Here is a 26,047-nt window from a genome sequence, read left to right as displayed (position 1 = left end):
AAACCGCTTTAAAAATACTAAAACATTTATGAGGCAAAAACTAAATCTATCATTCATCTTGCATACATGTTACACTTGTATCTATATGTATGGAGTTTAATTTGTGTTTTATCAGCTTTTTTTGGACATTTAATTTATGTAACTGGTTTTTTTTTTGCGTTTGAATTTTTGATGAATTCATTGAATAAATGTTCTTGAGCTAAATTTGTATTTAAAATCATAGTGTTTTAAAATTCAGTCTGTAAAAATTAATTGTAGACATTTTGTCACATTCTCTAAATATGTGTCACGCAACTACACATTTCACATCTCGTAGGCTGGTTCTGAGGCAGAATTGATTGCATTCAGTCCGACTTTACTGGAAGAGGGTCTTGAGTATTGAAGCAACACATTTTTCTGCACTGGTTTACACAGTTTTAAACGATATTTTACCAAACTGAACTTTTAAACACGCAATTTTTGCTCACACATTTTTATTCAATTAAATTGTTGTTGTAAAATGTATTTACATCATTCAATCACCAAAAAAAATCAGTTCCACAAATTCTGTGTAAAAAGACACATTAACCTTCTAAATTTACGACACAAACTGCACATAATTAATAGCTGTAGCTTCATTCTAACAGTAGACGGCGACACTGAGTCATCCTAAAACCAACAAAATGGAGCCATGACGTCAATTCCGGAAAACATCCAACATGGACGGCAGCAGTTTAAGGTTAAATCTTTGGGAGAATGGACCAAAACCGGGCCAGTTTTATTCCTTCCCTGGCAGCAGCAGCATTGGGCCGGACATAGGATGTGGTCCCGTTCGACACACATTGTGAGTGGTTCTGAATTCGCCCTCTCGTCGCCTTCGGGGCGCAATTTTTGTTCCCAGTTTCGGTTCGAGCGCCGCTGCTGTATCATCATGAAGTGACGCGGCTAAATGCTGCTAAGCTAACTGCTCATTTTCAGCTCATGGAAGACTCTACATCAGATTTAACCCTCTAAAACGATACATTTGTTGTTTAGAACTTCAATATTCAAATAAAGAAATCTTAAAAAGATTAATTTTGTATTCTGTAATCTCTGTGCTATGGATTAGCCAGCTAATGTTAAATAAACTACAAAGTTACATCTCCACAGAGGCTTGTGTTTAATGTATGATTTAAAACTTAATAATGTATATAATATTCAATTTGAGTTGGGTATGTTCTTACTTGGTGGTACAGCAGGATGACTATTAGGGCTGGGCGATATTAACTTTTTTTAATATCTCGATATTTTTAGGCCATATTGCGATACACAATATATATCTCGATATTTTGCCTTGGCCTTGAATTAACACTTGATACGTATAATCACAACAGTAGGATGATTTTATGTGTCTACATTAAAACATTCTTGTTCATACCAAATTAAATGAAGGGACGGCGTGGCGCAGTTGGGACAGTGGCCGTGCGCAACCCTAGCGTCCCTGGTTCAATCCCCACCTAGTACCAACCTTGTCACGTCCGTTGTGTCCTGAGGTTAGCGCCTTGCATGGCAGCTCCCTCCATCAGTGTGTGAATGTGGAAGTAGTAGAAAAGCGCTATACAAGTACATAGGGCTGGGCGATATTGCCTTTTTTTAATACCGCAATATTTTTAGGCCATATCGCGATATACGATATATATTACGATATTTTGCCTTAGCCTTGAATGAACACTTGATGCATATAATCACAGCAGTATGATGATTCTATGTGTCTACATTAAAACATTCTTGTTCATACTGCTCTAATATATGCTACTTTTGAAATTTCATGCAGAGAAGGAAATCACAACTAAGTCAATTTACAAAAACTGTATTTATTAAAGTTATTAGCAGGTGACTTTTCAAATGATGCTACATATTAGCAGTAATGCTACTTTTGGTAGCAACGCTTGTGCCCCACACATGACAAATTAAAGTTGTCTATTCGACATATTCCCGCTTGAAGCCGAACCACCGGCAGACGATGGACCATGTGCTGTTTTTATTGGGAATTAATTCTTCCTTCATTTGTTACGAGATTCGCACTTTCTTTCTCCGCAACAACCCGCTAGCATCACAGCTAATGTTAGCCTCCGCTGGGCGAGGGCGTGGACGTATGACGTGCGCCTGCTTGTCTGTGAGGAGACACAGGAAAGAGGGGGAGAGTGTAATGCCCGCAGCTGCGTGAGAACGTCTACTCGAATATTACAATAGTCATTTTCTATATCGCACAGAGACAAACCGCGATATATATCGAATATATCGATATATCGCCCAGCCCTACAAGTACAACCCATTTACCATTAATATATGCTCATTTTAAACTTTCATGCAGAGAAGGAAATCATAACTTAGTCAATTGACCAAAACTGTATATATTAAACAGTTATTAAGCAATGGCACAAACGTTCATGTCATTTCTAAAACAGAAAGTGCAAGATTGTCAGATACATTTTAAGTGTCAAGTAAAAATTAGCTGCATAATAGGAAATCAAATAAGCGAAGTGAAGTGAATTATATTTATGTAGTGTTTTTTTCCTCAAGTGACTCAAAGCGCTTTACATCGTGAAACCCAATATCTAAGTTACATTTAAACCAGTGTGGGTGGCACTGGGAGCAGGTGGGTAAAGTGTCTTGCCCAAGGACACAACGGCATTGACTAGGATGGCGGAAGCGGGGATCGAAGCGGCAACCCTCAAATTGCTGACACGTCCGCTCTACCAACCTAGCTATACCGTCCTGTAGTGTTCGTCCTTCGCTATGTGGTGGGTTACGACGGACGTTATAAAATTCTGCTGTTGACTATTTTTTCATACGGTGTTGATCTGGAAATATTTGCCTCGGCATTTTGATGGTGTGACACCGAACTTAGATGTTGACATGCTGAGTAAGCGCTCCTCGTTCTCTAGCAAGTGACTTTTCAAATGATGCTACAAACTAGCAGTAATGCTACGTTTTGTAGGAACGCTTTTGGCCCACACTTGACAAATTACGGTTGTCTGTTCGACATATTCCCACTTGATGCCAAACCACCGCCAGAAGATGGACCCCCTGCTGTTTTTCTTGGGAATTAATTTTTCCTTAATTCGCACCTTCTTTGTGTCGTATTACCCCTCGCACGGCTCGGCTAGCATCACAGAAACGTTACCCCTGCTGCTACCTCTCTGCTTCGCGAGGGCGTATACGTATGTAACGTATGACGCGACTGTATGTGACATGTGTAAGAAGGTGTGCTTGTCTGTGAGAAGGAAACAGGAAATAATGAGAAGAGCCTGTTATGTAATGCACACAGCTAAAAGCAACTGCGTGAGAATGTATACTCGAATATCACGATATAGTCATTATCTATTTCGCACAGAGACAAACCCACGGTATATCGATATATCGCCCAGCCCTAATGACAATATTTTTTTCCTCCCCAGGACCCCCATGGTTACTGGAACGTCAGTTTTAGGACTGAAGTTCAACGGTGGTGTAATCTTGGCTGCTGACATGCTGGGGTCGTATGGGTCGTTGGCAAGATTCCGCAACATTTCCCGCCTCATGAAGGTGAGAGTCTCGAGATGTGCGGCGTTGGTGTGTACGGCGACGGACACGTCAGCTTGTGTGTTTGGTGTTTCAGGTGAACAACAGCACCATCCTGGGCGCTTCAGGAGACTACGCCGACTACCAGCACCTCAAGCATATCATTGAGCAGATGGTGTAAGCGTGGCAAATCCTGAAAATTGAGCGAGCAAAGTCACAAAAGTGGTAATGCTGTTTTTCCTGAAAACAGCATTGACGAGGAGCTGCTGGGGGACGGTCACAGCTACAGTCCCAAAGCGGTCCACTCCTGGCTCACCAGAGTCATGTACAACCGCCGCAGCAAGATGAACCCTTTGTGGAACACTGTGGTCATCGGCGGCTTCTACAACGGGGAGAGGTGATCCAAATGAGCCCTGACGTTTTTTGATTTTGATAAGAGTCGTGGTTTCTAGTATTTAATTTGCCTTCAAGAAGGTCAATTTTGTTGTATATAATTTATAGCGTGTATCCTGTCATCGATGCTCAATTTACATTTCGAAACCTGCATATTAACCAAGCTGTAGCAACATTGTTATTGTAAGAACTACTTTTCTAGGGCTGTATGCTTAGCTTTTTTAGTTGTAGCACCGGTGCTACTAAATGAAAAACAATTGTAACACAAAAAACATTTAGTAGCATTATAAAATGTGTTAAATATCACTATTTCATTATTAACACTCAAACAAGGTACATATGTGCACTCATACATATAAACACAATTCTATCATAAGGCTTGCGATGAGGTGGCGACTTGTCCGGGGTTTACCCCGCCTACCGCCCGAATGCAACTGAGATAGGCTCCAGCTACTCCCTGCGACCCCAAAAGGGACAAGCGGTACAAATTGGATGGATGGATGGCTATCATAAGCCCTATTGTAACGCTCAATTAAACGAAGAACATCTCTAAACTGTGATAGCACCGTTGGTAACACAAGTCAATCAATCAATGTGTATTTATATAGCCCTACATAAGGTCAAGGAAAACTCACATATCTCGATAAAGCCCTTAAACCAACCCATAAATGGATATACCCGTTGACAATACTAAATATCTCCTCCATTTTTTTATTTAACATTTTTTGGACTGATGGGGATCCCATATTCACAAAAACAGGTAGCAACAAGTAAGAAAAGTAGGTTTTGTATAATCGAATCCCAACTCAAGAGGTGTTTTGAGATAATAAAAAAAAAAAGAAAAAGCCTTGAAAATAATCAAATAAAACTCAACTATAATCTTCACTATTCTTTAAAAGGCAGTGTCTGTTGCCCAGTTGCGTGAGACGTCAGCGAGTTCAGCTTGAGATGTTAGCTTAGCAGGTTAGCAACTTCAGTTGGTTGGCTCTGGTGGCAGCTCTTTTGAATCTTTCACTGATTTGTGTTACCTCTGCTTAGTAAATAGATTAAATGTGCTTCCATGGCCGTATGTTCTTGTCAACACACAGAGTATTATTTGAATGGCAAGTTTGTCATTTCTGTCATTGATTTGTTGTTCAATATTCCTTCAACCGACATAGTTACTAGTGCACAGTTTTTTTGTTTGTGCCAAGATATTCTTTCTTCCGTGTTGGGAAGGCCGAGTCAGCCTTAGTGCGTGAACTCGGAGGAGCGGGGCTCCCCGCTCTGCATGGCGCAGGAGGAAGCGACACACACACAGCACTCAGCGTGCACACAGTGATCAGTACTTCCTCGTCAAAGACTATTCCATTTGGTTATGGTCATGAGTTTATTTCAAACATGCTATACAGTTGGACAATGATTTTACTCTAATATGATCAGATTTGGATGATTTCTTTTAGGAGCAAAATCAATTCAAGTTTTTTTTTCAAATCGCATGGCCTATTTGTAGTCTCTTTTGCAAGTAAATCTGTTGCACAGTACAGCCCTGTTTTCTGGTGTTGTGACACGCCTTGCTCACACTTTTACTACCACTACTATAGTGAGTATCCAGCTACTAGCTATCTTGGGCTGCTAATGACGTTTGTGATGCGCCATAAAATAAAGGAGCTCGAGCTACTGTTACTGTATGGTTCATCAATAGAATGCAGCATAAGAACGTTGCAACACCGCAAGGATTTTTTTATTTTATCTGAGTAGTGAGGATTATCCTGAATTTAGCACAGGTTTTTAAAGTTGAAACAATCCCATCAGTCGGCATTCTGGTGAAATAGGGCTAGACAGTTCATAAAATTTTGATATCGATTTTGATTATGGCTTTATCACGATCATGAAAATATACCGGTAATTAAAAAAACTATTCTTGGACCGCGCTACGTGCATGTAAATTCCGGGGATTGTGACGGTGAAACAGATGAGGAGCAAATTATTGAAAACCGAGCACTTCTATTAGGAGTTTGTGATCACCATAGTTGAAACACTGCTAGTATGCCTAATCACTAAATTCAACAAAAAAAGTGAAGTCAATGAATTGACTTACGCATTTACATAATCGTGGACAGAGTCACATATTAGGCCAATAAAATAAAACTGCTGTTCAATGCAGAATATCTGGGAAATGGACATAAATGCACTGTAAGTGAAATGCTGTCATTGTGAGGAGAATACAAATTTGTTGGAAAATTATGTGTCCGGGACTGCTCATTTATTCCTGACACACTAAACCGCCTCATCTTGAACTAAACAATGTGGAGACGGCCCCTTGAAACCACGAGTAAACTAAGAAACTAAAGCTAGCAAAAACAATCACAACACATCCCATCTGCACGTGTTATTGTGAACAACATCATCGATGTAAGATCAATTTACAAACGGCAGTCGCAACTTGAGAAGTGCGCTATATTTTTTTACAGCTTCAAGTTGTCTCCTTACTCGTAAAGTTGACAACAGCACAGCACAATTTCTTCCTTCATAATAATTGCGGGGTGCCCCACACCCGGTCTGACCGTACTAACAAAATTCTTTGTTACACAATTCTTTACACAATTATAATGTACTTAAAACATTTATTGACTACGTTTACACTGCAGGCCAAAGTGGCCCAATATCCAGGTCACTATTTACGCTGCAAGTAAAATGTGATTTTTGTCAGACTCCAGTGTAAACACGTACAGACCCCAATGCGGCCTCAAGGTCACTTGCGTGCACACTTCGATAAAGTGAAAACAAAGGAAGTTGATCGAAAGGAAGTCGCTAATACCACAAAATAAAATAAAAGATGCAACACCTTAAATTTTTATTTTTTTTTTTATTTATTTTTTTTTTTAAGGTGAATGAAAGTAATGTAATGGATGTACAAAGTGTTATAGATTTGGGAGGGTTGTTATCGTTTTATGGCTGTCAAGTAGAGGAGGCACGGACATCAGCTTGGATCTGCGGGAGCTTTATTTTTCAACTCACATGTAAGTCTTTCAACAATCGCTATTTCTTCGGACTCAAAAATAATATTAATTTATTACATAGTTTATTATGTGCACACTATTGACAAAAGATGCACTGAAAATGTGGTCGTCTTGAATAGAAATCCGAATGTTCGCTGACGACGGCATCTTTCCGGCGCACACGAATGACATAGCTCGTTGACGAAAAAATCACATTTAGGTCACACTCAGGTTGCATTGCGTTTAGACTGAAGTCACATTTAAAAAGATCAGATTCCAATCGGATTAAGTACTACCTCCTGATGTGGCCTGAATCTGATGCCAAAAGATCAGGTTTAAAGCACTTTGGAGCATTTAGCAAAAAAAAATTAGATCTGTGTCACTTGAGGGCCAAAAAATCTGATTTAATGTGCAGTGTAATCGGGGCCATTGATACATTTACACAATTATGCTTTGACCTAAAATACTGGTCAAAATTGTCCAAAGTTGTAATGCACCAATAAATGTGAGGTTTTTTGCATTATATTGAAAAAAAAAGTGTATTAAACATAATTTGACACAAAAGCACACACTCTATAGTGGTAAAATAAGTGTAAAAGGTTAAAAACTGAATTTAAAATACTTTAAACGGAAAAACTCAATTTTATTCTTTTTATATTGCTATTTACATGTATTGTTAGCACTATTATTTTACTTGCTGTGGTTTATTTGTTATTAATTTATATCCGTTTTTTTAAACAAAGTTGAGTTTCGGTGGTACAATAAATACATTTTCAAATTAATGAATAATGTTGTTATTAATCGTGATTACAATATCAATGCAAATAATTGTGACTATTATTATCGCCATAATCGTTGAGCCCTACGGTGAGAGCAGACATTGTAAGTCACTGTTATAAGCTGTTAATTTGAAGCGTTTAACAATAGTGCTACATGATAGCGCTAAAGTCGTCTGACATTATTGGTGGCAGACACAGAAAGTGCTCTTTGTTGTTGACATTGCATAGCAATGAACGCTACCGTTGCTATAGTTACGGCAATACTTAAAATGATCAAAACGCTATATGACATACTTGCATAATGTACAGAAAACGGGGTTGGTTTAATAGGGCTTCATAGACTGAATAGATGGTGTCCCGATTGCCTGCATTGTTAGCCGCCTCTTACTTGCAGGATTTCACTATTTAAAATGCACAGATAGTGTTCTTGATAGGGGAATACATTGACACTTGTATTCATGTTACCACTTAAGCTATCTAGAGCTTGCTTCTCCAGTTAATTAGCAGTATAAACATCTCCCCAATTTTATCAGTTTTATCAATCAAATAACCGTCAAGTTTACCGTGGTTTATAACCTTGTTACATGCCTAGTTGACATAAAATGTGAGACCAAAGGGATCATTTCTACGAAAAATTAGTTGCCTAATGTCAGTGGTTCTTAATTATTTTCTGTCACACCCCCCTAAGGTACAACGTTTTTTTTCACGCCTCCGCTGAAGTTAATGTTTAATACTCTATCTGTATGTGAACCTCACAGCGTTGGGTGCCCGCCCCACTAAGAAGCACTGCATTAAACAGGCCGTTTGGAACTTGTTCAAAGTGAAATTTTTCTAGTGCAGGTCATTTTTTTCACACCCACCCTAAAGATAATGTTTTTGTACTGTCAAGATATAAGCTATTGCTACAGCCCACTAATTGAGAAGCACTGCCTTATGTCAATGTGTGTTTCCCATACATTAATTTACATGTGATGGCCTGCCATTTCCCCTTGCTAAATAACAAATTATAATGTGGCTGTCTGTAAATGTAGCTTGTCACAACTCTGTAGTCATCGTAAGGCTGCTTATTCACACACCTCATACGTACTCTACCTGGTCTGCCAAAGAAAAAGAAGACTCAACAGGAGGAATCTGGGGTAGCACACTTAGTCGGTATGGTCTTTTTGGACACTTTTCGGGACTCTAACATGAACGAGCAGTGAGACAAAAGATAAATTGTAATTCTAAAATTATTGTACCGGTTGGTATTTGCAAAAATTTTTTTTTTTTTTCCCACACCGTCCACAGAAGTGACACACGTGTCACAGCCAATTAGTTAAATTATATAGATAGATAGATAGATAGATAGATAGATAGTACTTTATTGATTCCTTCAGGAGAGTTCCTTCAGGAAAATTAAAATTCCAGCAGCAGTGTACAGAGTTGAGATCAATTTAAATAAAAGTGAAAAGTAAATAATGGGGGTTTAAATGGAAACAAAATAGAGAAATATTACAATAAGAATAAAAACTAAAAAGCAACAATGGGAATAAAAATATAACTGTAAAATAAGAATATAACAAGACTAAGTAGGCAGTAGTGACCATGTTATGAAAACGTATTGCACTGTTATTGTTTTGCATCCCCTGTCATCCTAGTACCCCCCGCCCCCGCCCCAGAGAGGAGTTGTACAGTCTAATGGCGTGTGGGACAAAGGAGTTTTTGAGTCTATTAGTCCTGCACTTGGGATTAAGCAGTCTAGCACTGAACAGGCTCCTCTGGCTACTGATAATGCTATGCAGAGGGTGACTGGCATCATCCAGGATGCTCACTAGTTTGTCAACAGTCGTCTTCTCTGCCACCGTCACCAGTGTGTCCAGTTTCCTTCCGATTGTAGAACCGGCCCGCCTGATCAGTTTCTCAAGTCTGGAGCTGTCCTTCTTAGATGTACTGCCCCCCCCAGCACACTACCATGTAGAACAGAACACTGGCAACCACAGACTGGTAGTACATCCACAGGAGTTTTTTGCAGATGTTGAAGGAGTGCAGTCTCCTGAGGAAGTACAGCCTGCTCTGTCCTTTCTTGTACTGATGGTCCGTGTTAACGGTCCAGTCCAGCTTATTGTCCACCCAAACCCCGAGGTACTTGAATGAGTCCACGGTCTGCACCTCAACTCCCTCGATCACAATAGGTTGTGACCGTGGATTCGACCTCCCAAAGTCAATGACCAGTTCCTTGGTCTTTGATGGATTGAGCTGCAAGAGGTTCGTGTGGCACCAGACAACAAAGTCCCTCACCAGATCCCGAAACTCCTCCTCTCTGTCGTCCCTGATGCACCCGACGATGGCTGTGTCATCCGCGTACTTCTGGATGTGACACAGCTCTGAGTTGTAGCAGAAGTCAGCGGTGTACAGGGTGAAGAGAAGAGGGGCCAGCACCGTTCCCTGCGGTGCTCCGGTGCTGCTGATCACAGTGTCAGACGTGATGTCCTTCAGTCTGACGTACTGTGGCCTGTCGGTGAGGTAGTTCGAAATCCAGGCAATCAGGCAGGGGTCCACTCGCATTTTGTAGAGCTTGTCGTGAAGGAGGCGGGGCTGGATGGTATTAAAGGCACTCGAGAAGTCCAGGAACAGGATCCTCACAGTGCCATTTCCCTTATCCAGATGTGAGTGGGCTCGATGCAGCAGATAAAGGATAGCATCCTCCACACCAACGCCTGCCTGGTACGCAAACTGCAGGCTGTCCTGGGCATGTTGCACCTGTGGTCTGAGGAGGCTGAGTAAGAGCCGCTCCAATGTCTTCATTAGATGAGAGGTGAGCGCCACTGGTCTGTAGTGGTTCAGCTCACTGGGGCAGTTCTTTTTGGGAACTGGAACGATGCATGACGTCTTCCAGAGGGTGGGCACTCTTCCCAGCTGCAGGCTGAGGTTGAAGATCCTTTGAAGTGGTTCACCCAGTTCTGCAGCACAGGTCTTCATGAGTCGGGGGCACAGCTTGTCTGGGCCTGCTGCTTTCCTTGGCTGTAGCTTCCTCAGTTGACCTATGACCTGGTCCGCAGAGATGACTAATGTCTGCGTAGAGGTGGTGGAGGTGGGTGCTGCCATGGCTGGGGGGGAGGTTCGTTGAGGGGAGCAGAAGAGGGGGTGGGTGTAATGGGGAGTGGGGGATGGAGAGGACACGGGCATGTTAAACCGGTTGAAGAAGTTATTCATCTCATTGGCCCTCTCTATTGTCCCCACAACAGCTCTGGTCTTTGTCTTGTGGCCTGTGATGGTTTTCACACCTTCCCAGACCTCCCTCATGTTGTTCTGCTGCAGCTTCTGCTCCAGCTTCTTCCTGTAGCTGTCCTTAGCCTCCCTCACGCGTCGTTTCACCTCCCGCTGTGCTGCTCTCATTGCCTCCCTGTCTCCACTCCTGAAGGCAGCTTTCTTTTTGTTGAGGACAGCTTTAACTTCTTGTGTTACCCACGGTTTGTTATTAGGGTAGCACCGAACAGTCTTAGCAGGGCAGATCACGTCCACGCAGAAGTTGAGGTAATCTGTGAGACAGTGAGTCAGCCTATCAATGTCCTCACCCTGTGGAAGCAGCACATCCCAGTCTGTGGTGTCGTAGCAGTCTCTGAGGGCATCTTCCAATTCAGGGGACCACTTCCTCACATAGCAAGTGTTAACAGGCTGTCTTTGGACCATGGGGGTGTATTTTGGCCGCAAATGAACAAGATTGTGATCAGACTTCCCTAGTGGGGGGAGGGGTGTGACCTTATATGCATCCCTGACATTAGAATACAGTAGGTCAATTGTCCTGTTGTTTCTCGTGGGACAATCCACAGCCTGGTAAAAAGCAGCTAACGTTGAGTCCAAAGTAGCATGATTGAAGTCCCCCGAAATGATGAAAAAAGCCTCAGGATGTTTTGTCTGTAGCCTTGATGTGATGGCGTGGATCATCTCACATGCATTGGCAGCATCTGCCCTCGGGGGAATGTAAACACAGAGGGAGATCACGTGACTGAACTCCCTCGGCAGATAGTATGGCCGGAGGCTAACAGCTAGTAGCTCCAGGTCCGGGCAACACAAGACTTTCTTCACAGAGATGTTTCCTGGGTTACACCAGCGCTTGTTAACATATATGATGAGTTCCCCACCTTTTCTTTTCCCACATGCTTTCGTGTCTCTGTCAGCTCTCACTGCGGTGAATCCCTGCAGGTCCACGTTAGCATCCGGTACCAGGTGGTTTAGCCAAGTTTCCGTGAAGATGAGCAGGCTGCTCTCTCGATACGCACGCTGGTTTTTTAGTCCATGAAGCTCATCGATCTTGTTCGGCAGCGAATTCACATTCCCCATGATGACGGAAGGAATGGATGGTTTGTAGCGCCGTCGATTTTCCTCACGCTTAGCCTTTAGCTTAGCTCCCGCTTTGCAGCCCCGAGGATTCTTCCTTAGCTCTGCTGGAATGGAGTGTCGAACACCAGTTCGCCCCATCATTTTCAGACTGAGCAGCTCCTCTCTCGAATAAGAAAGAAAGCTGCTTCCTGGTCTTTTAAAACTGCCAAAAGTATCCATTGGATATATACAGGGATTCACTGTCTTCAAGGAAAACATAAAAAAGATAAAAGCTAAAAGATAAAATATGTTTGTAAGATATAATAAATAATATTTATAATTAAAGATAAAATATAAGATAAAAGATAGGTTTAAAAGATGTACCGCTACAGAGCTACTGGAGATGCAGCCACCTTCCACAGCGCAAGCAGCAAAAAAAAAAAAAAAAGATAATGTAATTAGTTTTAAATTGCAAGTTTTTATTTTGACTAAGTAGATTACTTTGAAGTCTTTTTAATGCTTTCTATAATGAACATTACAAAAAAATTTAACTGGAGGAGCGAATGCAAAACAGTTGTCTTTAGTAATTGATGTATTCGTCATCAGTCGACTATTTTGTCTTTTCATAGTTTCCTTGGTTTTGTGGACAAACTGGGCGTGGCCTACGAGGCCCCCATGGTGGCAACTGGCTTTGGTGCCTACTTGGCTCAGGTGAATAATCCATCCTCAAAAATACATTTTTTTTGCTCCATTAACATCTGACATATTTGTATGTAGCCTCTAATGAGGGAGGCGATTGAGAACAAGGTCGAGCTGAGCAAACAGGAAGCGCAGGAGCTGGTGGAGCGCTGCCTCAAAGTGCTCTACTACAGAGATGCTCGCTCCTACAACAAGGTGAGACACACAAGATCTTTAACACTAACCACAAAGTACTGTCAAAGCATTTTGTCAGTTAAATAAAAAATGTCCAACTTTTCCAGTATGAAATTGCCATAGTAACAGAGGAGGGTGTCGAGATCATTGGACCGTTGTCTTCTGAAACCAACTGGGACATTGCTCACATGGTCAGGTAGGGATAAAGTTCACTCGGTCATTATTTAAAACGTGTTACGTAAAAGCACATAATGGTCACTACTGTCTAGTTTCTCTTGTTGTATTCTTATTTTACTGTTGTATTTTTATTGTTATTGTTTGTTTTTATTTTTATTCTCATTGTAATATTTTTCTATTTTGTTTCCATTTATACCCCCATTATTTACTTTTTATATATGATCTCAATTTTGTACACTGCTGCTGGATTTTTAATTTTCCCTGAGGGAATTCTCCTGAATGAATCAATAAAGTTCTGTCTGTGTCTGTAAGACATTACATAAGGCTTCTTTTAATCCATCCATTCCTCAAAAAGTGGTATGTCCTAAACTTTTTAGCTACTATTTTTATTGTATGTGTGTATATATATATATGTGTATATATATATTATTTATTTATTTTTTGATGGTTGTATACATTTTTTTTACGTTTAAATGCATTGTAATTTAAAATGTGCTTCTTCTGTTTGTCTGCAGTGGCTTTGAATGAACACAAGGGGGAGGCAGACGTCGTTTCTCATGCTACTGTTTGTCTCGAGAAAGATTCGTGTCACTTTTGTATTGTTGAAAATAAATGTGTGAAATGAAACATGGTATTGTTTTTGGAAAGATGTGTGTATGAATAAACATTGCATAGCATGTTAAATGATAAAACAAAAAATGTTGTATGCATTGTATTATCATTACTAAATTATTAACATTATTATTTTTCATTGTTATTGGTGTTGTCTGTTGCAGGCCAGGCTGTTGCTATGCAGAATTCGCCAGATAAAATCACCTGTTTCGTAACTGGGCAGACCACAATGTTGCGCCCAATCATAATAATTTCTGTCAGAAAAATATTTGCCATCAACGAATGGAGACGAGCTGGATTTTGGTATCCGGGTAGGTTTTCGATATCCCACCAATGGGAAAAGACGTCTTCTTTGTAGTCAGGCAGACATAACTGAGTCGGCCAATCACAAAAAAATCTCAAAAGGCTTTTTTGCTGTATCTTGGCTCAGGTACTTTCCTTTTCTTTTTAAAACTATAATTCTAATACGAGTGACCGACCCTATTGTAATTTAACAACACAAATCATTGCCTATGGCTGGGGGTAATTTCTCAAGTAAAATAGGGTATAAAAAACAAGTGTATTTGTTGTTTCGCTGCGTGCTAGCGTATGCTAACTGATAGAATCGAGCTAGGCTAGTTAGCTCATCGTTTATATCGTCGTCAGTCCGTAATAATGCTGCCCCTACTAAAAGGTAAAATATGTAACCAGTTAGCGAGGCGTAAATGCGTCACGTCGGTCACAGAGAGACACCGGAGTAACTCCTATGTTAGCATATGGCGGCGGTATGTCCTGTTAGCCGCTTAGCCCAGCGCTAACTTTGCTCGTTCGGTCTAAAGGCGACACATGGCACCTCGGAGCTCACACTCAGGGAACATGAGCACTGTTGCTCACTATAATAGTGTCTAAACATGCGGGGGCTGTGTGTGTGCGCCCGGCGGAGGCTGCTCGGTCGGCACAAGACCGCAGCTACGCTCGGAGCCGGAAAAGAGCTTCACCAACGCCGCCATATGTCTGCGGACGGCGGCCTTTTGGCGGTTCACCTGGGAAGTCCTCTCGTTTCCTTTTCCTAATCATATATGAAAAATAATGACATTTATTGTCATTTAATTATTTTTTATTTGACGCCAGCCGTCATTTAATGTGCTCTCCAAAATTGTATTCAATTGATCAAATAAGTTCTAATAAAAAGGCAAGTTATTTTTTCAAGTTTGGACGTTTTAACCAATAGGTGTCCAAAGTCAGGCCCAGGCGCCGTCTTTGGACCGCAACTCAATTTTTATTGGGCCTTGTACACACAGAAGACAAATGCAAGATTATAAACAATTGCTGGAAAAATAAAAACAACTGCATGAGCAAAACGCTGACACTTGAAGGAAGTTTGTGATTTAGACCTGAAGAATATCCGTCTTTGACATGAGCCGGGATAAAAAGGTACATTTTTTGTATTTGTTTGGTAAACACTTACAATAGCTATGCTATTCTGTTGCTCTATACAATTTGAAAGTATTATAGCTGACATTGATAGTAATGTTCCTTTACATTTCCCCTCTTTTTTGAAGTCGGCCAACTCTCTTCTGGGTTCATGTTTTTAAAGGGCAACTACACTTTTTGGGAATTTTGCCTATAGTTCACAATCAATATGAAAGACAAGACGACAACAGTTTTTTTTTATCGCTTTCTAACATGAAAATTGGCTCAATTTTGGTGGCGAGCGATGCAGCTAATGGGAGCAATCAATTCTACCACTAGATCACTTTGAAATGCATTTAAAAACATTCAACAAAACCTATTTTTACATTTCTTTAACTGTATAAGCGTTGTAAGAGCAAACGCTGAGGAACTCTTTCTAGCATACTAAAACATCGGCGTGCTACGATATTAGCCATAAAAGCTAACTATGGCAAGCGACAAGCTAGCTTCTACGTCAGCACAAAACTTGTTTGAGTTTGCAATGCACCACACTGGGATAGGACACCAGTCTTTACTGACTCAAAAACATGACCAATCATATAGCAGTATTTGTAAAGTATTAGCCCGCATTTCATGTTTGTACACAGAGAGGGAATGTACTGTAGTTGTAATAATACGCAGGACATGCTGCGAGTATTATGATCAATATTTACAGTGTAACTCACTTGATGGACAGTTGTTCATCTTATCTGGCCGGGGACATTTCCTGTTGGTTTTGAATAAGCAATCAATTTATGTCGAAATAGCATGGCTTCAAGTTCCACATTTTTCAGCTTCGTTTCACTTTCACTCTTTCAGCGTCTCACTCTTCCTTGGCAGTGGCTTCTAGAAGCAGTAGTTCATCCTCCATAGATCCAGATTCAAAAGTATAAGGTTTCCAATCCTCATTTGTCCAAATATAGTCATCTTTGTTGTTTGTTACCAAGTCTGCAATTATTAGAACACACACGTGCGTCTTGTATCCGGAAGTAGGAACACACATTTGCTGCGTGAAGTCAGACATGCGCTGCTGTGGAAACGAAAAAAAATGAACACAATAATTAGTTTCGGCAATGATTAAAATAGGGTAAATATTGTACATAATACATATTGTTACAAATGTGTCTGTTACTACATTACAATGGGGCAAAAAAGTATTTAGTCAGCCACCAATTGTCCAAGTTCTCCCACTTAAAATGATGACAGAGGTCTGTAATTTTCATCATAGGTACACTTCAACTGTGAGAGACAGAATGTGAAAAACAAAACCAGGAATTCACATTGTAGGAATTTTAGAGAATTTATTTGTAAATTATGGTGGAAAATAAGTATTTGGTCACTTCAAACAAGGAAGATCTCTGGCCCTCACAGACCTGTAACTTCTTTAAAAAGTTCTTCTGTCCTCCACTCGTTACCTGTATTAATGGCACTTCTTTGAACTCGTTATCTGTATAAAAGACACCTTTCCACAGCCTCAAACAGTCAGACTCCAAACTCCACTATGGCCAAGACCAAAGAGCTGTCGAAGGACCCCAGGAAAAGAATTGTAGACCTGCACCAGACTGGGAAGAGTGACTCTACAACAGGCAAGCAGCTTGGTGTGAAAAAATCAACTGTAGGAGCAATTATCAGAAAATGGAAGACATACAAGACCACTGATAATCTCCTTCGATCTGGGGCTTCACGCAAGATCTCATCCCGTGGGGTCAAAATGGTCATGAGAATGGCGAGCAAAAATCCCAGAACCACACGGGGGGACCTGGTGAATGACCTGCAGAGAGCTGGGACCAAAGTGACAAAGGTTACCATCAGTAACACACTATGCCGACAGGGAATCAAATCCTGCAATGCCAGATGTTTCCCCCTGCTTAAGCCAGTGCATGTCCAGGCCCGTCTGAAGTTTGCCAGAAAGCACATGGGAGAATGTCATGTGGTCAGATGAAACCAAAATAGAACTTTTTGTTATAAACTCAACTCGTCTTGTTTGGAGCAAGAAGAATACTGAGTTGCACCCCAAGAACACCATACCTACTATGAAGCATGCGGGTGGAAACATCATGATTTGGGGCTGTTTCTCTGCTAAGGGGACAGGACGATTGATCCGTGTTAAGGAAAGAATCAATGGGGTCATGTATTGTGAGATTTTGAGCCAAAACTTCCTTCCGTCGGTGAGAGCTTTGAATGGTTGACCAAATACTTATTTTCCACTATAATTTACAAATAAATTCTTTGAAATTACTACAATGTGAACTCCTGGATTTTTTTTTCACATTCTGTCTCTCACAGTTGAAGTGTACCTATGATGAAAATTACAGACCTCTGTCATCATTTTAAGTGGGAGAACTTGCACAATCGATGGCTGACTAAATACTTTTTTGCCCCCCTGTATATATAGACTTGCAGTGTGTACACAAAACATTGATGAACGGTTTTGAAGTTGTTTTTTAAAGGGCTTTAAAGACTGCAACGGTTACTCCCATAAGTCACATCTTCCAAGCTGTTTTTATCATCTTAAACCCCCCTCACCCACCAAAAAAAGACATGTGTTCTTCTTTTTCAAAATGATTGTGAAAGTTAGGCAAAAAAAGGATGAACATGTTTTGGTTTGGATAGCTTAGTGCAGTGGTTCTCAAACTTTTTTTCACCAAGTACCACCTCAGAAAACACTTGGCTCTCCAAGTACCACCATATTTATCTACGGTAGCATACTAGGCCTACGTATTCATTAAAACAAGGCAGAGATTTCATTTAACAAGTAGTGTTAATTATTTGGCAACTGTAACATTACACACAGTTTGAACAGTAACACTTTGAATATTCAAAACTAAAACACTAACCACTCAGTTAAGTGATTCTTTAGATAGAGCCTACACTAGTTGCACTAGTTGTACCCGTACCACTGTTTGAGAATCACTGGCCTAAGATATATTGACCTACACTGAATTGTTTTTTTAGCATCTTTGATCTCCTCAGATGGTGCTTGTGAGCACTGGTTAGCGTTTCCACATGTTGGAGGAGCAGCTGCACCCGAGTGGAGATGCCTCCCTGCAGGGGGAGGCAGGTCTGGAGGTGGTGGAGGGCGAGACGGAGCCCAGCATGCTGTTGCAGAAGCTCAAGACCAACATCTCGTACGTTATATTCCTTGGTATTCAAACTATTTGAACTCTTAAGAACCGGGCCCATGGCTTTTTGTGACCCTGAATGAGATCTTGTTTGTGGTCTCATTTTAGTCACTAGTGTAACACGCTAAAGGCCGACTGAGCATTGTAACACAGTCGTCAAAGTTTGCGACTTGTAAAGGTGACTATGTTGGTGTTATTTCATATCCAGAGGCCTTTCCTAATGTGGTAAACTGTATTTAGAATCTAATTTTTTATATCCTGTCTATGAAAATATTCCATTTAAAATGAACTATTCTTACTTTGCCAAATGAGGGTTTATTGTATTACTCTGGGTGACCAGAAGTACATTTGGCTATGGAAGTGTGTGCCTGAAAGACACAACCACCAAAGCTGCAGTTCAAATGTTTTTATAATGAAATATTATGAATTGAAGTGAATTATATTTATATAGTGCTTTTCTCAAGTGACTCAAAACACTTTACATAGTGACACCCAATATCTAAGTTACATTTAAACCAGTGTGGGTGGCACTGGGAGCAGGTGGGTAAAGTGTCTTGCCCAAGGACACAACGGCAGTGACTAGGATGGCGCAAGCGGGGAATCGAACCTGCAACCCTCAAGTTGCTGGCACGGCCACTCTACCAACTGAGCTATGCCGTAATTATGATATGTTTTATTGATATTTTACATGTTATGTAAATATTTGTATTTACCATGAATAATTACGTATGAGCAATAAACAACACTGTGCTAACTACAATTCAGTTTAATCCAATATCTTCAATAATCATGTGTTTGTATGTCAGATAATGTCCAAAGTTTATATGAAAAGGTAAAAAAAATGTTTGATAGGTCAAAGGGGGAAAGAAAAGTGTTTATTATCTCTGACTACAGTAAAGTCAATTCAAAACTGCTTTGCCGCTTCAGCATTTATTTAAAAAGTAAACAAAACATGGTAAATGGGTAAAAAAAAAAACATGAAAAAAACTATTTTCTTTAGACATTATATTTTTAGGGACAAGGTTTGGCTACAATGTAATTGTAAATAAGACGGTCGTTTTACAAATATGGCCGTACATCCGTCACTATGATGGGAGTTTGAAGTTATGAGCTTTTGAAACAACATTTAGCAGAAACAAAATATAACTATATCAATTAAACAATTCAGTCCATCATAGTAGAACAAGCAAACATGATTATTTTGATGATAAGATAGTGACGTGACCTGTTGTTGTAATCACGTCCCTCATAGTGGTATTGGCACTGAACAATTGTATAGTCTTTATGCAAGAATCCAGAGCCATTTGTGTTTGAAGTAAAATAAAGTACCAATAGATGTCACACACACACTAGGTGTGGTGAAATTTGTCCTCTGTATTTGACCCGTCCCCTTGATCACCCCCTGGGTAGTGAGGGGAGCAGTGGGCAGCAGCGGTGCCGCACCCGGGAATCATTTATGGTGATTTAACCCCCAAGATGTATATGACAGAACATGTTTTTTTCGAATACTGCTAATAAAAATGTCCCTTCTCTGTGCGGCAGCAAGAGTGTTCAGACTAAAGTGGACCAGATTCTGGTAAAACTTGTCTATTTCCTGATCTGCGAGGTTGAAAGTCAAACCTCACCTCAGCGTCTTTGTCTTCTGCTTTGACAGCAAGATGTTCAACGTTTCTCCGACAACGACAAGCTGTACCTGTACCTCCAGCTGCCCTCGGGACTTGGTGCCGGCGACAAAAGGTCTGCTACTTGACTTGTCAGACACCCAAATAAGTCATTTTCTGACTGTGTGTGTGCGTGTATGTGTGTGTGTTTGTAGCGGAGGTGACTGTTCATTCACCACATCAGAGCAACTTCACACATGCAACTGGATCCGTAGCCACCTGGAGGAGCATTCGGACACCTGCCTGCCCAAACAGGACGTCTACGAGACTTACAAGTGAGCACACACACACACACACACACACACACACACACACACACACACACACACACACACACACACACACACACACACATAGTCACTCACCATACTGTCTGTGTCCTGTCCAGGCGCTACTGTGACAACCTGCAACATCACCCACTGAGCGCGGCCAACTTTGGGAAGATCATCCGAGACATTTTCCCCAACATCAAGGCCCGAAGGCTCGGCGGAAGAGGACAGTCCAAATATCCTGTTTAGTGTTGCCATGGAGACCTTATCTTTAGACTCTTTCAAACCTGGTGGGCTTTAGTACTTGCTCGTAATGTGTTCAAACTGATAAGTACAGCAAAATGCAGTGCACTCCCTTTACCATGACGTTGTCCTCAAAACGAAGGATGTTCCAAGCGGTTTTATGCTTCTGATCCTCCCACCGATTATCTATGAGTGATATCAGCTGACACCCATAGAGATCACATGTATTAACTTTAAATGTTTCTATTTATGATGAGTGCTATTGGCAGTTTCACAATATAAACACAATATTTAAACTAGTTCCCTATTCTCTTTTATTACAAATAATTGTTTGAATATAACAAAGTCAATAGTACACGATAACATACAAAAGCAAAAACAAAACAACAAAAGATAAAAATAAAAAAAATATCGACCTAATCACTCTAGTATCAATCATATACTGATAGTCCCCTTGGTATCAACATCACCAATTTATGGATCGATCCACCCTCCTCTGACATGACCTATAGTGAGAGTATGGCCAACTAAACAAGAGGCACCACTCTTAACACGGCACAAAAAAACTTTAATAAAAAAAGTACACACAATGACCAAAAAAATAACTTACCACCCTCATCTTGCCGAAATCTTCATTAGCTTTGGACCAACAATCACAGAAAAATTGTGATTTTTGTGTGAAGTATGTCAGCTGTGTTGGCTGGCTCCAACATATTTGTGCTTTGCCTTTGCTTTTAGACTCAGACAAACTTTATTGATCCACTATCGTCTATTAGTACACCCAAAATGTGGTTTCTTTTCCTCTTTCAATGTCCATCTCTTTGTAGTTGTGTTTGATTTTTTCTTCTGCTGTCAGACAATCGCATTATTTTATTTTTTACTGAGATTTTTTTGTCAAAACATCTTTTTAATTTGTTAATTTCTTCTGTCATTTGTGTTCTCTACGGAACAAAATGCAGACGTTGTGTTGTTTAACTGGTACAAGACGCACTAATCGGTGACTTTGCAGTGTTATCCGTGAACCTTCACTTCCCATACTGTCTTTTTTCCGTATTGCGAGGAAGCGATGTAAAAGCTCTCTGCATTTCTGGCGGGTGGAGCAGCCCCATGCTGCACAACAGGGCATTTATACACGACATCAAACGGACGAGATAGCGCCACAAATTCTTCGCATCAGCCAAATTTGGTAGCAGTCATGGCGTCTGAAACCAGGTTGGCCATATTCACTCTATACGTGACACTGAAGTGGTGTACTGACAGCCCCAATACCGATGCACCAATAGTTGCTGTTATATTATCCTCTCTAAAGACTCATATTTTGTCAATTTCCTGCTAACATCTGCTTAGTTTCTGCTGCAACACGGTTCCATCTACACTTAAACTTTACTAAGCACTTATTCCTCTGTGTTGTTTAAAACTATCTTATGGGCCAGCTTAGCCATTAGCATGCCTGCTCCTGGCTCATGCTTGGTGTGTAACATGTTTCGGCTCGTCCTCCAGTGATAATGATACTAAATAGGGTACTAAGAAATCCAGTTTACTTTCCGTAATGGATGTGATTATTGCTAGCTTAGGGGAACGGTTCTTCCCGGTGTATGGAGACACATACCAGTAATTATTTGCTAGCCGCTTGTCAGCCGGGAGATTAAAAATAGGTATATTGTCAGCCAGAGGGGATTGGCGTTTGTAATCGGCATTAAAAAGCATTAACAGGCTTTTTCAAGAAAAATTGGCCGATCGATCTGTACATCCTACTCATAAAAGCGCGCAGCATTAGACACCTGGCACCCTTAATTGTTGCCATTTTTGCTACAAGGCGGAAGGGGAGGGGCTAACTAGGGTGGTTTTAATTCACCGTTAATACAGAGAGAAGAAAAAGTGAATAAATCGTGTGATGGTCATTTGCGGTAATGCACTGTGTCCGTATGAATCTGGAACAGCATTGCAGTTGCTGTCAGTTTGCACACTCCAGAACTAAGTACACAGTGTGTATCGTACACTTATTGAAGTGTACTCACATAAGTATTTTATTTGACATAGAGTCATTACATCACAGAGTTAGTAAACTAGCTAGCAATGCGTTACGCTCCGTTTTAGTGTTAAGTTAAAGTACCAATGATTGTCACACTCACACACTAGGTGCAGCGAAATTATTCTCTGCATTTGACCCATCACCCTCGATCACCCCCTATGAGGTGAAGGGAGCAGTGAGCAGAAGTGGTGGCCATGCCCAGGAATCCTTTTTGGTGATTTAACCCCCAATTCCAAACCTTGATTCTGAGTGCCAAGGTAATGGGTCCCATTTTTATAGTCTTTAGTATGACTCGGCCGGGGTTTATTGTTGTCGATGTTCAGGTCATGTGACGTTGATTCCATAACTGGTCGGCTGACACATACTGTTACAGCGGCATCAGGAGGAAGATGGTTCTCAACATGCCTTTGCTTCCCAACCTGGACCTGAAGAATGACCCGGTCTGCACACACACACACATACATGCACACACAAACACACACATGTACCCATGCTCACGCACAAACCATGTTTTGCTGAAGCACCTCCTCTTCCTCTTTAGGCGGAGCTGACAGAGCTAGTGCAAACATATAAGCAGGAAGTGACGGACGCGGCGTGCAAGCTCATCTGTGATTGGGCACAGAAGATCCTGAAGCGTTCATTCGACACGGTGGTGGAGATCGCTCACTACCTCATGGATGAGCACCTCGTCAACCCTCGCTGCAGCCAGGCGGAGCTGGTGGCGTCGGCAACGCTCGCTGGTTTGTCTTTTACATCTTCTCATGTCATTTCCAAGTGGCTGCCACGGTGACCCTGTGTGTTTGTGTGTGTGTGTGTGTGCGCTGCAGGAGGTCCCGCCAAGCCTCACAAGGTCATCAAGAGAACGCCGTTGGCGCCCAAATGTGACAGTGACGCTGCTGACCACAAGGTGCTTCACTTTGGGCCTCTCGCCACCATCATTTCCTGTCACTGCTGCTCATTACTTCCTGTTTCCATAGAGGGACGGTGGAGACACCGCCTCCTCGTTGGCTGGGAAGCTTCCGGCCAGTGACAAGGGGCCATCCAAAGGGCTGTCGCAGGAAGCTCCGCCCTCTCCTGCCGCCTCCTCTCTGCGTCCTGCGGTAAGTCACCTGCTGTCAATCAATCCCTGTCTCCAATGGCTGGCCTATTTGACGGTAGTTCTTACAACGTGATGCAGGTTGAGGCCTACATGAAGCAGTTACCCAGAATCCTCCCCAGGAGCTCCATCCCGGAGAAGGGCCAGCTAATGATCGTTCCTCAGGGCTGTTTGTCCTATGAGACTCGAGAGATCGCCAACAAGCGCCCCCTAGAGGTGACATCAGGCACTTCATTCGGCGGATCCAGTAGCTTGGCAGCGCCCCCAGTAAAACGGAAACGAGGAAGACCGAGAAAACCTCGACCTGAAGACACTTCGCCTAAACACTCCCTCCCCCCACAGCCTCCTCCGCCACCCGCAGCCCCACCCCACAGCCCCGTCATTGCCTCAGTGAAGGGCGGCGTCATCCATAAGGCTTCCTCTGCGCCCGTGTCACAGTCCGTGTTGGAGCTAGTGATCCAGGAGCCACCGGGCCTGGTTCTGAGCCCAGTTCCGATCACAACAGAAACCAGCTCAAGGCTGGTCGAGCACCGGGGCGTGGTGGTGCAGTGCCAAGCGGGCATAAATTCCGAGCCGGACCGTCACAACCGCCCGCTGCTGCTGTTCCAGAGTCCAGGTAATGCTGGCTGGGAGACGGCGTCGGCCGGGCGCACGCGTACTATGGTGGAGGTGATTCAGAAGACGCCGAGACCCAACAACAACAACAACAGCGCCACGACACTACCTCCTCCCAGGCTGCAGCAGGAGCGTGGGGAAGTGGAAATTACGCTCACTCCGGTGGAGGTCAGCGTCCCACCGCCTGACCGTCCTTCCGCTTCCGTCAGACAGCAGCAGAAACAGGAAGAGGAGGGGCCTTCTCCTTAGTTTTTATCTCACCAAGCCCCATCCCCTTCCCTATTGGTGGAAATCCCAGATTGGCCAAGCCAGTCGAGGAGGATGAATGAAGCCAGGCCTCGCTGACGGTCCATCAGCTTCCATTGCACTCAACATGCACTGTGAATCCCCCACCCCCGAACTGCCCCTCGCCCCCACCCTCACCAAATTTATGCCATCGCACAGCCGTCCATTCGGAAAAAAAGAGTTCAGTATTGATGGACTTATTTTGGTACTACGGGTCAGAACCTTGTTAAGGTTCTTTGTTGCTAACCTCTCTGAGCAGAACTCAGCCTTGTCAATCAGCTGCTTTCTGTGTGAGTGTGTGTCTGTGTTTGTGTCAAAGACCACATCTCACCCCTCCCAACTCCATCAAGCCTAAATGAACGTGCACTTACTGTATGATGTCATCCCTGCTGATGACAGACAGAAAAAAGACAAAGCACAAAGCAAATGTTCCAATGCAGTAAATGAATGTTTATTAGCCCACTAGCTCATGCTTTGTTTGCACTAACACAACTACATCAGTGATTATTATTATTAGCATAATTAGAAAAAGGAGGAGGACCTCTGAAGGAGGCGCAGTTTCACTCTGTTCACTTCGCCACTGGTGCTACGATCCTTGGGGCCGCCATGGACCTTTGTCGTTTTACACCCTGTGAGTGTGTTTGTGTGTGTGTGTGTTTGTGTTGTGGCGTCAGTGTGTCACTGAAACCCTCTGTCCCCTTTGCAACGTCACTGCTTTTTGCAGGAACAGGAAGGTAAGACTCCTTACTTCCTGCTCGAAAAGTCAGAGCTCAAGCGGGAACCTTGAGCTGTTGTTCTGCTCGTGTTTGGAAGAGTGGCTACATGAAATGACGATTAGATAACGGGACTCTTTGGTCCTGCATTGTGGCGAAATACGATGAAAAGGTTCAGGCAGGTCACAGGGTCAGATAATCAAAGACAAATTGGGTAGCACACACACTTGTCGTATTGCACTTTCACACAACGGAAAGGACAACACTTGTGGGCGAATGGAACACTTTTCACCATCCTGGTCCATCGCGGTTTGTTAGGAAGCGGCAGTTCACAAAACGGTTCTGTTGCGGTGGTGACGTCCCAAACATTTCACGTCACAGTAGACAACAGGAAGCCTATTCGTGGAGTGAATCAATGTTTTTTTTATGAAATGCTTCTTCTGTGTATTTGTGTGTGCTTTTGTTGCTATGACGACGCTCTGAGTGTCTTGCATGGTTTTCCTGTAACGGTTTGTATTTTAAATTCCCGCTTTGTCTTTATTTGTTCGCACTTTATTCTTGAAATGTTTTGTTGATGTCGGTCCAAGTGTAAAAAAAAAAAAAGAAGACAATAATCAGCGGAAAGCACCTTTAATTTCCCTACTCGTCCAATTTTTTTGTTTGTTGTGAAGAGAGACAGAAAGTGACACACTCATGTGAGTCAGAATGGTTCTATTTTACTACACCGCCTGATGGGAATAAAACGTGATGTTAACAAGCTGCTGTTTTTCTTCTATTTCAAAATTTGATTTCTAACTGCTGGTCTTCTTGCTGGATGATCTCATTTCAACTTTAACTGACTGGGGGAGGAAGTCAGTGGGCGTGTATATTTCTGTGTTTTGGTCCGAACGGAAGACTTGACCAAAAAAATCCGCAGCGTCAACATCAGCAAAATTCACACAATT

At 42.1% G+C, this 26,047-nt stretch overlaps 2 protein-coding genes and 1 long non-coding RNA gene across 7 annotated transcripts; 2 read left to right on the top strand and 1 right to left on the bottom strand.

The window, feature by feature from the left end:
• Positions 1-659: 659 nt before the first annotated feature.
• On the top strand, positions 660-13,651 carry psmb4 (proteasome 20S subunit beta 4). Its single transcript, XM_061908525.1, has 8 exons — positions 660-823; positions 3,420-3,546; positions 3,620-3,699; positions 3,773-3,919; positions 12,604-12,685; positions 12,752-12,868; positions 12,955-13,043; positions 13,540-13,651. Exons 1-8 carry the CDS (start codon positions 699-701, stop codon positions 13,550-13,552), a joined length of 780 nt encoding a protein of 259 aa, XP_061764509.1. The 5' UTR covers positions 660-698; the 3' UTR covers positions 13,553-13,651.
• Positions 13,652-13,805: 154 nt separating this feature from the next.
• Positions 13,806-25,860, top strand: rfx5 (regulatory factor X, 5). Of its 4 annotated transcripts, none has more exons than XM_061908520.1 (11): positions 13,806-13,947; positions 18,041-18,195; positions 19,736-19,765; positions 19,844-19,926; positions 20,006-20,125; positions 20,239-20,358; positions 22,759-22,834; positions 22,936-23,134; positions 23,222-23,301; positions 23,372-23,494; positions 23,572-25,860. In XM_061908520.1, the coding sequence occupies exons 1-11, from the start codon at positions 13,815-13,817 to the stop codon at positions 24,352-24,354; spliced, it is 1,902 nt and encodes a 633-aa protein (XP_061764504.1). In that variant the 5' UTR covers positions 13,806-13,814; the 3' UTR covers positions 24,355-25,860. The 4 variants fall into 4 exon arrangements, with proteins under 4 accessions (XP_061764504.1, XP_061764507.1, XP_061764506.1 ...); XM_061908523.1 differs by having other exon boundaries at positions 13,923-13,947; positions 19,732-19,765; XM_061908522.1 differs by having other exon boundaries at positions 13,929-14,066; positions 19,732-19,765.
• LOC133557764 (uncharacterized) lies at positions 15,586-20,627 on the bottom strand. Of its 2 annotated transcripts, XR_009807844.1 has the most exons (3): positions 20,216-20,627; positions 16,483-16,848; positions 15,586-16,097 (listed from the first exon to the last, which is right to left on the bottom strand). It is a non-coding gene; the product is annotated as an uncharacterized LOC133557764 (long non-coding RNA). The 2 variants fall into 2 exon arrangements; XR_009807843.1 differs by having other exon boundaries at positions 15,586-16,848.
• Positions 25,861-26,047: the final 187 nt, after the last annotated feature.

Source organism: Nerophis ophidion, linkage group LG08, assembly GCF_033978795.1.
Source record: "Nerophis ophidion isolate RoL-2023_Sa linkage group LG08, RoL_Noph_v1.0, whole genome shotgun sequence".
NCBI classification, from domain to species: Eukaryota; Metazoa; Chordata; class Actinopteri; order Syngnathiformes; family Syngnathidae; genus Nerophis; species Nerophis ophidion.
The sequence above is the reverse complement of the archived record's forward strand: the minus strand, read 5'-3'. Positions and strand labels throughout refer to the sequence as shown.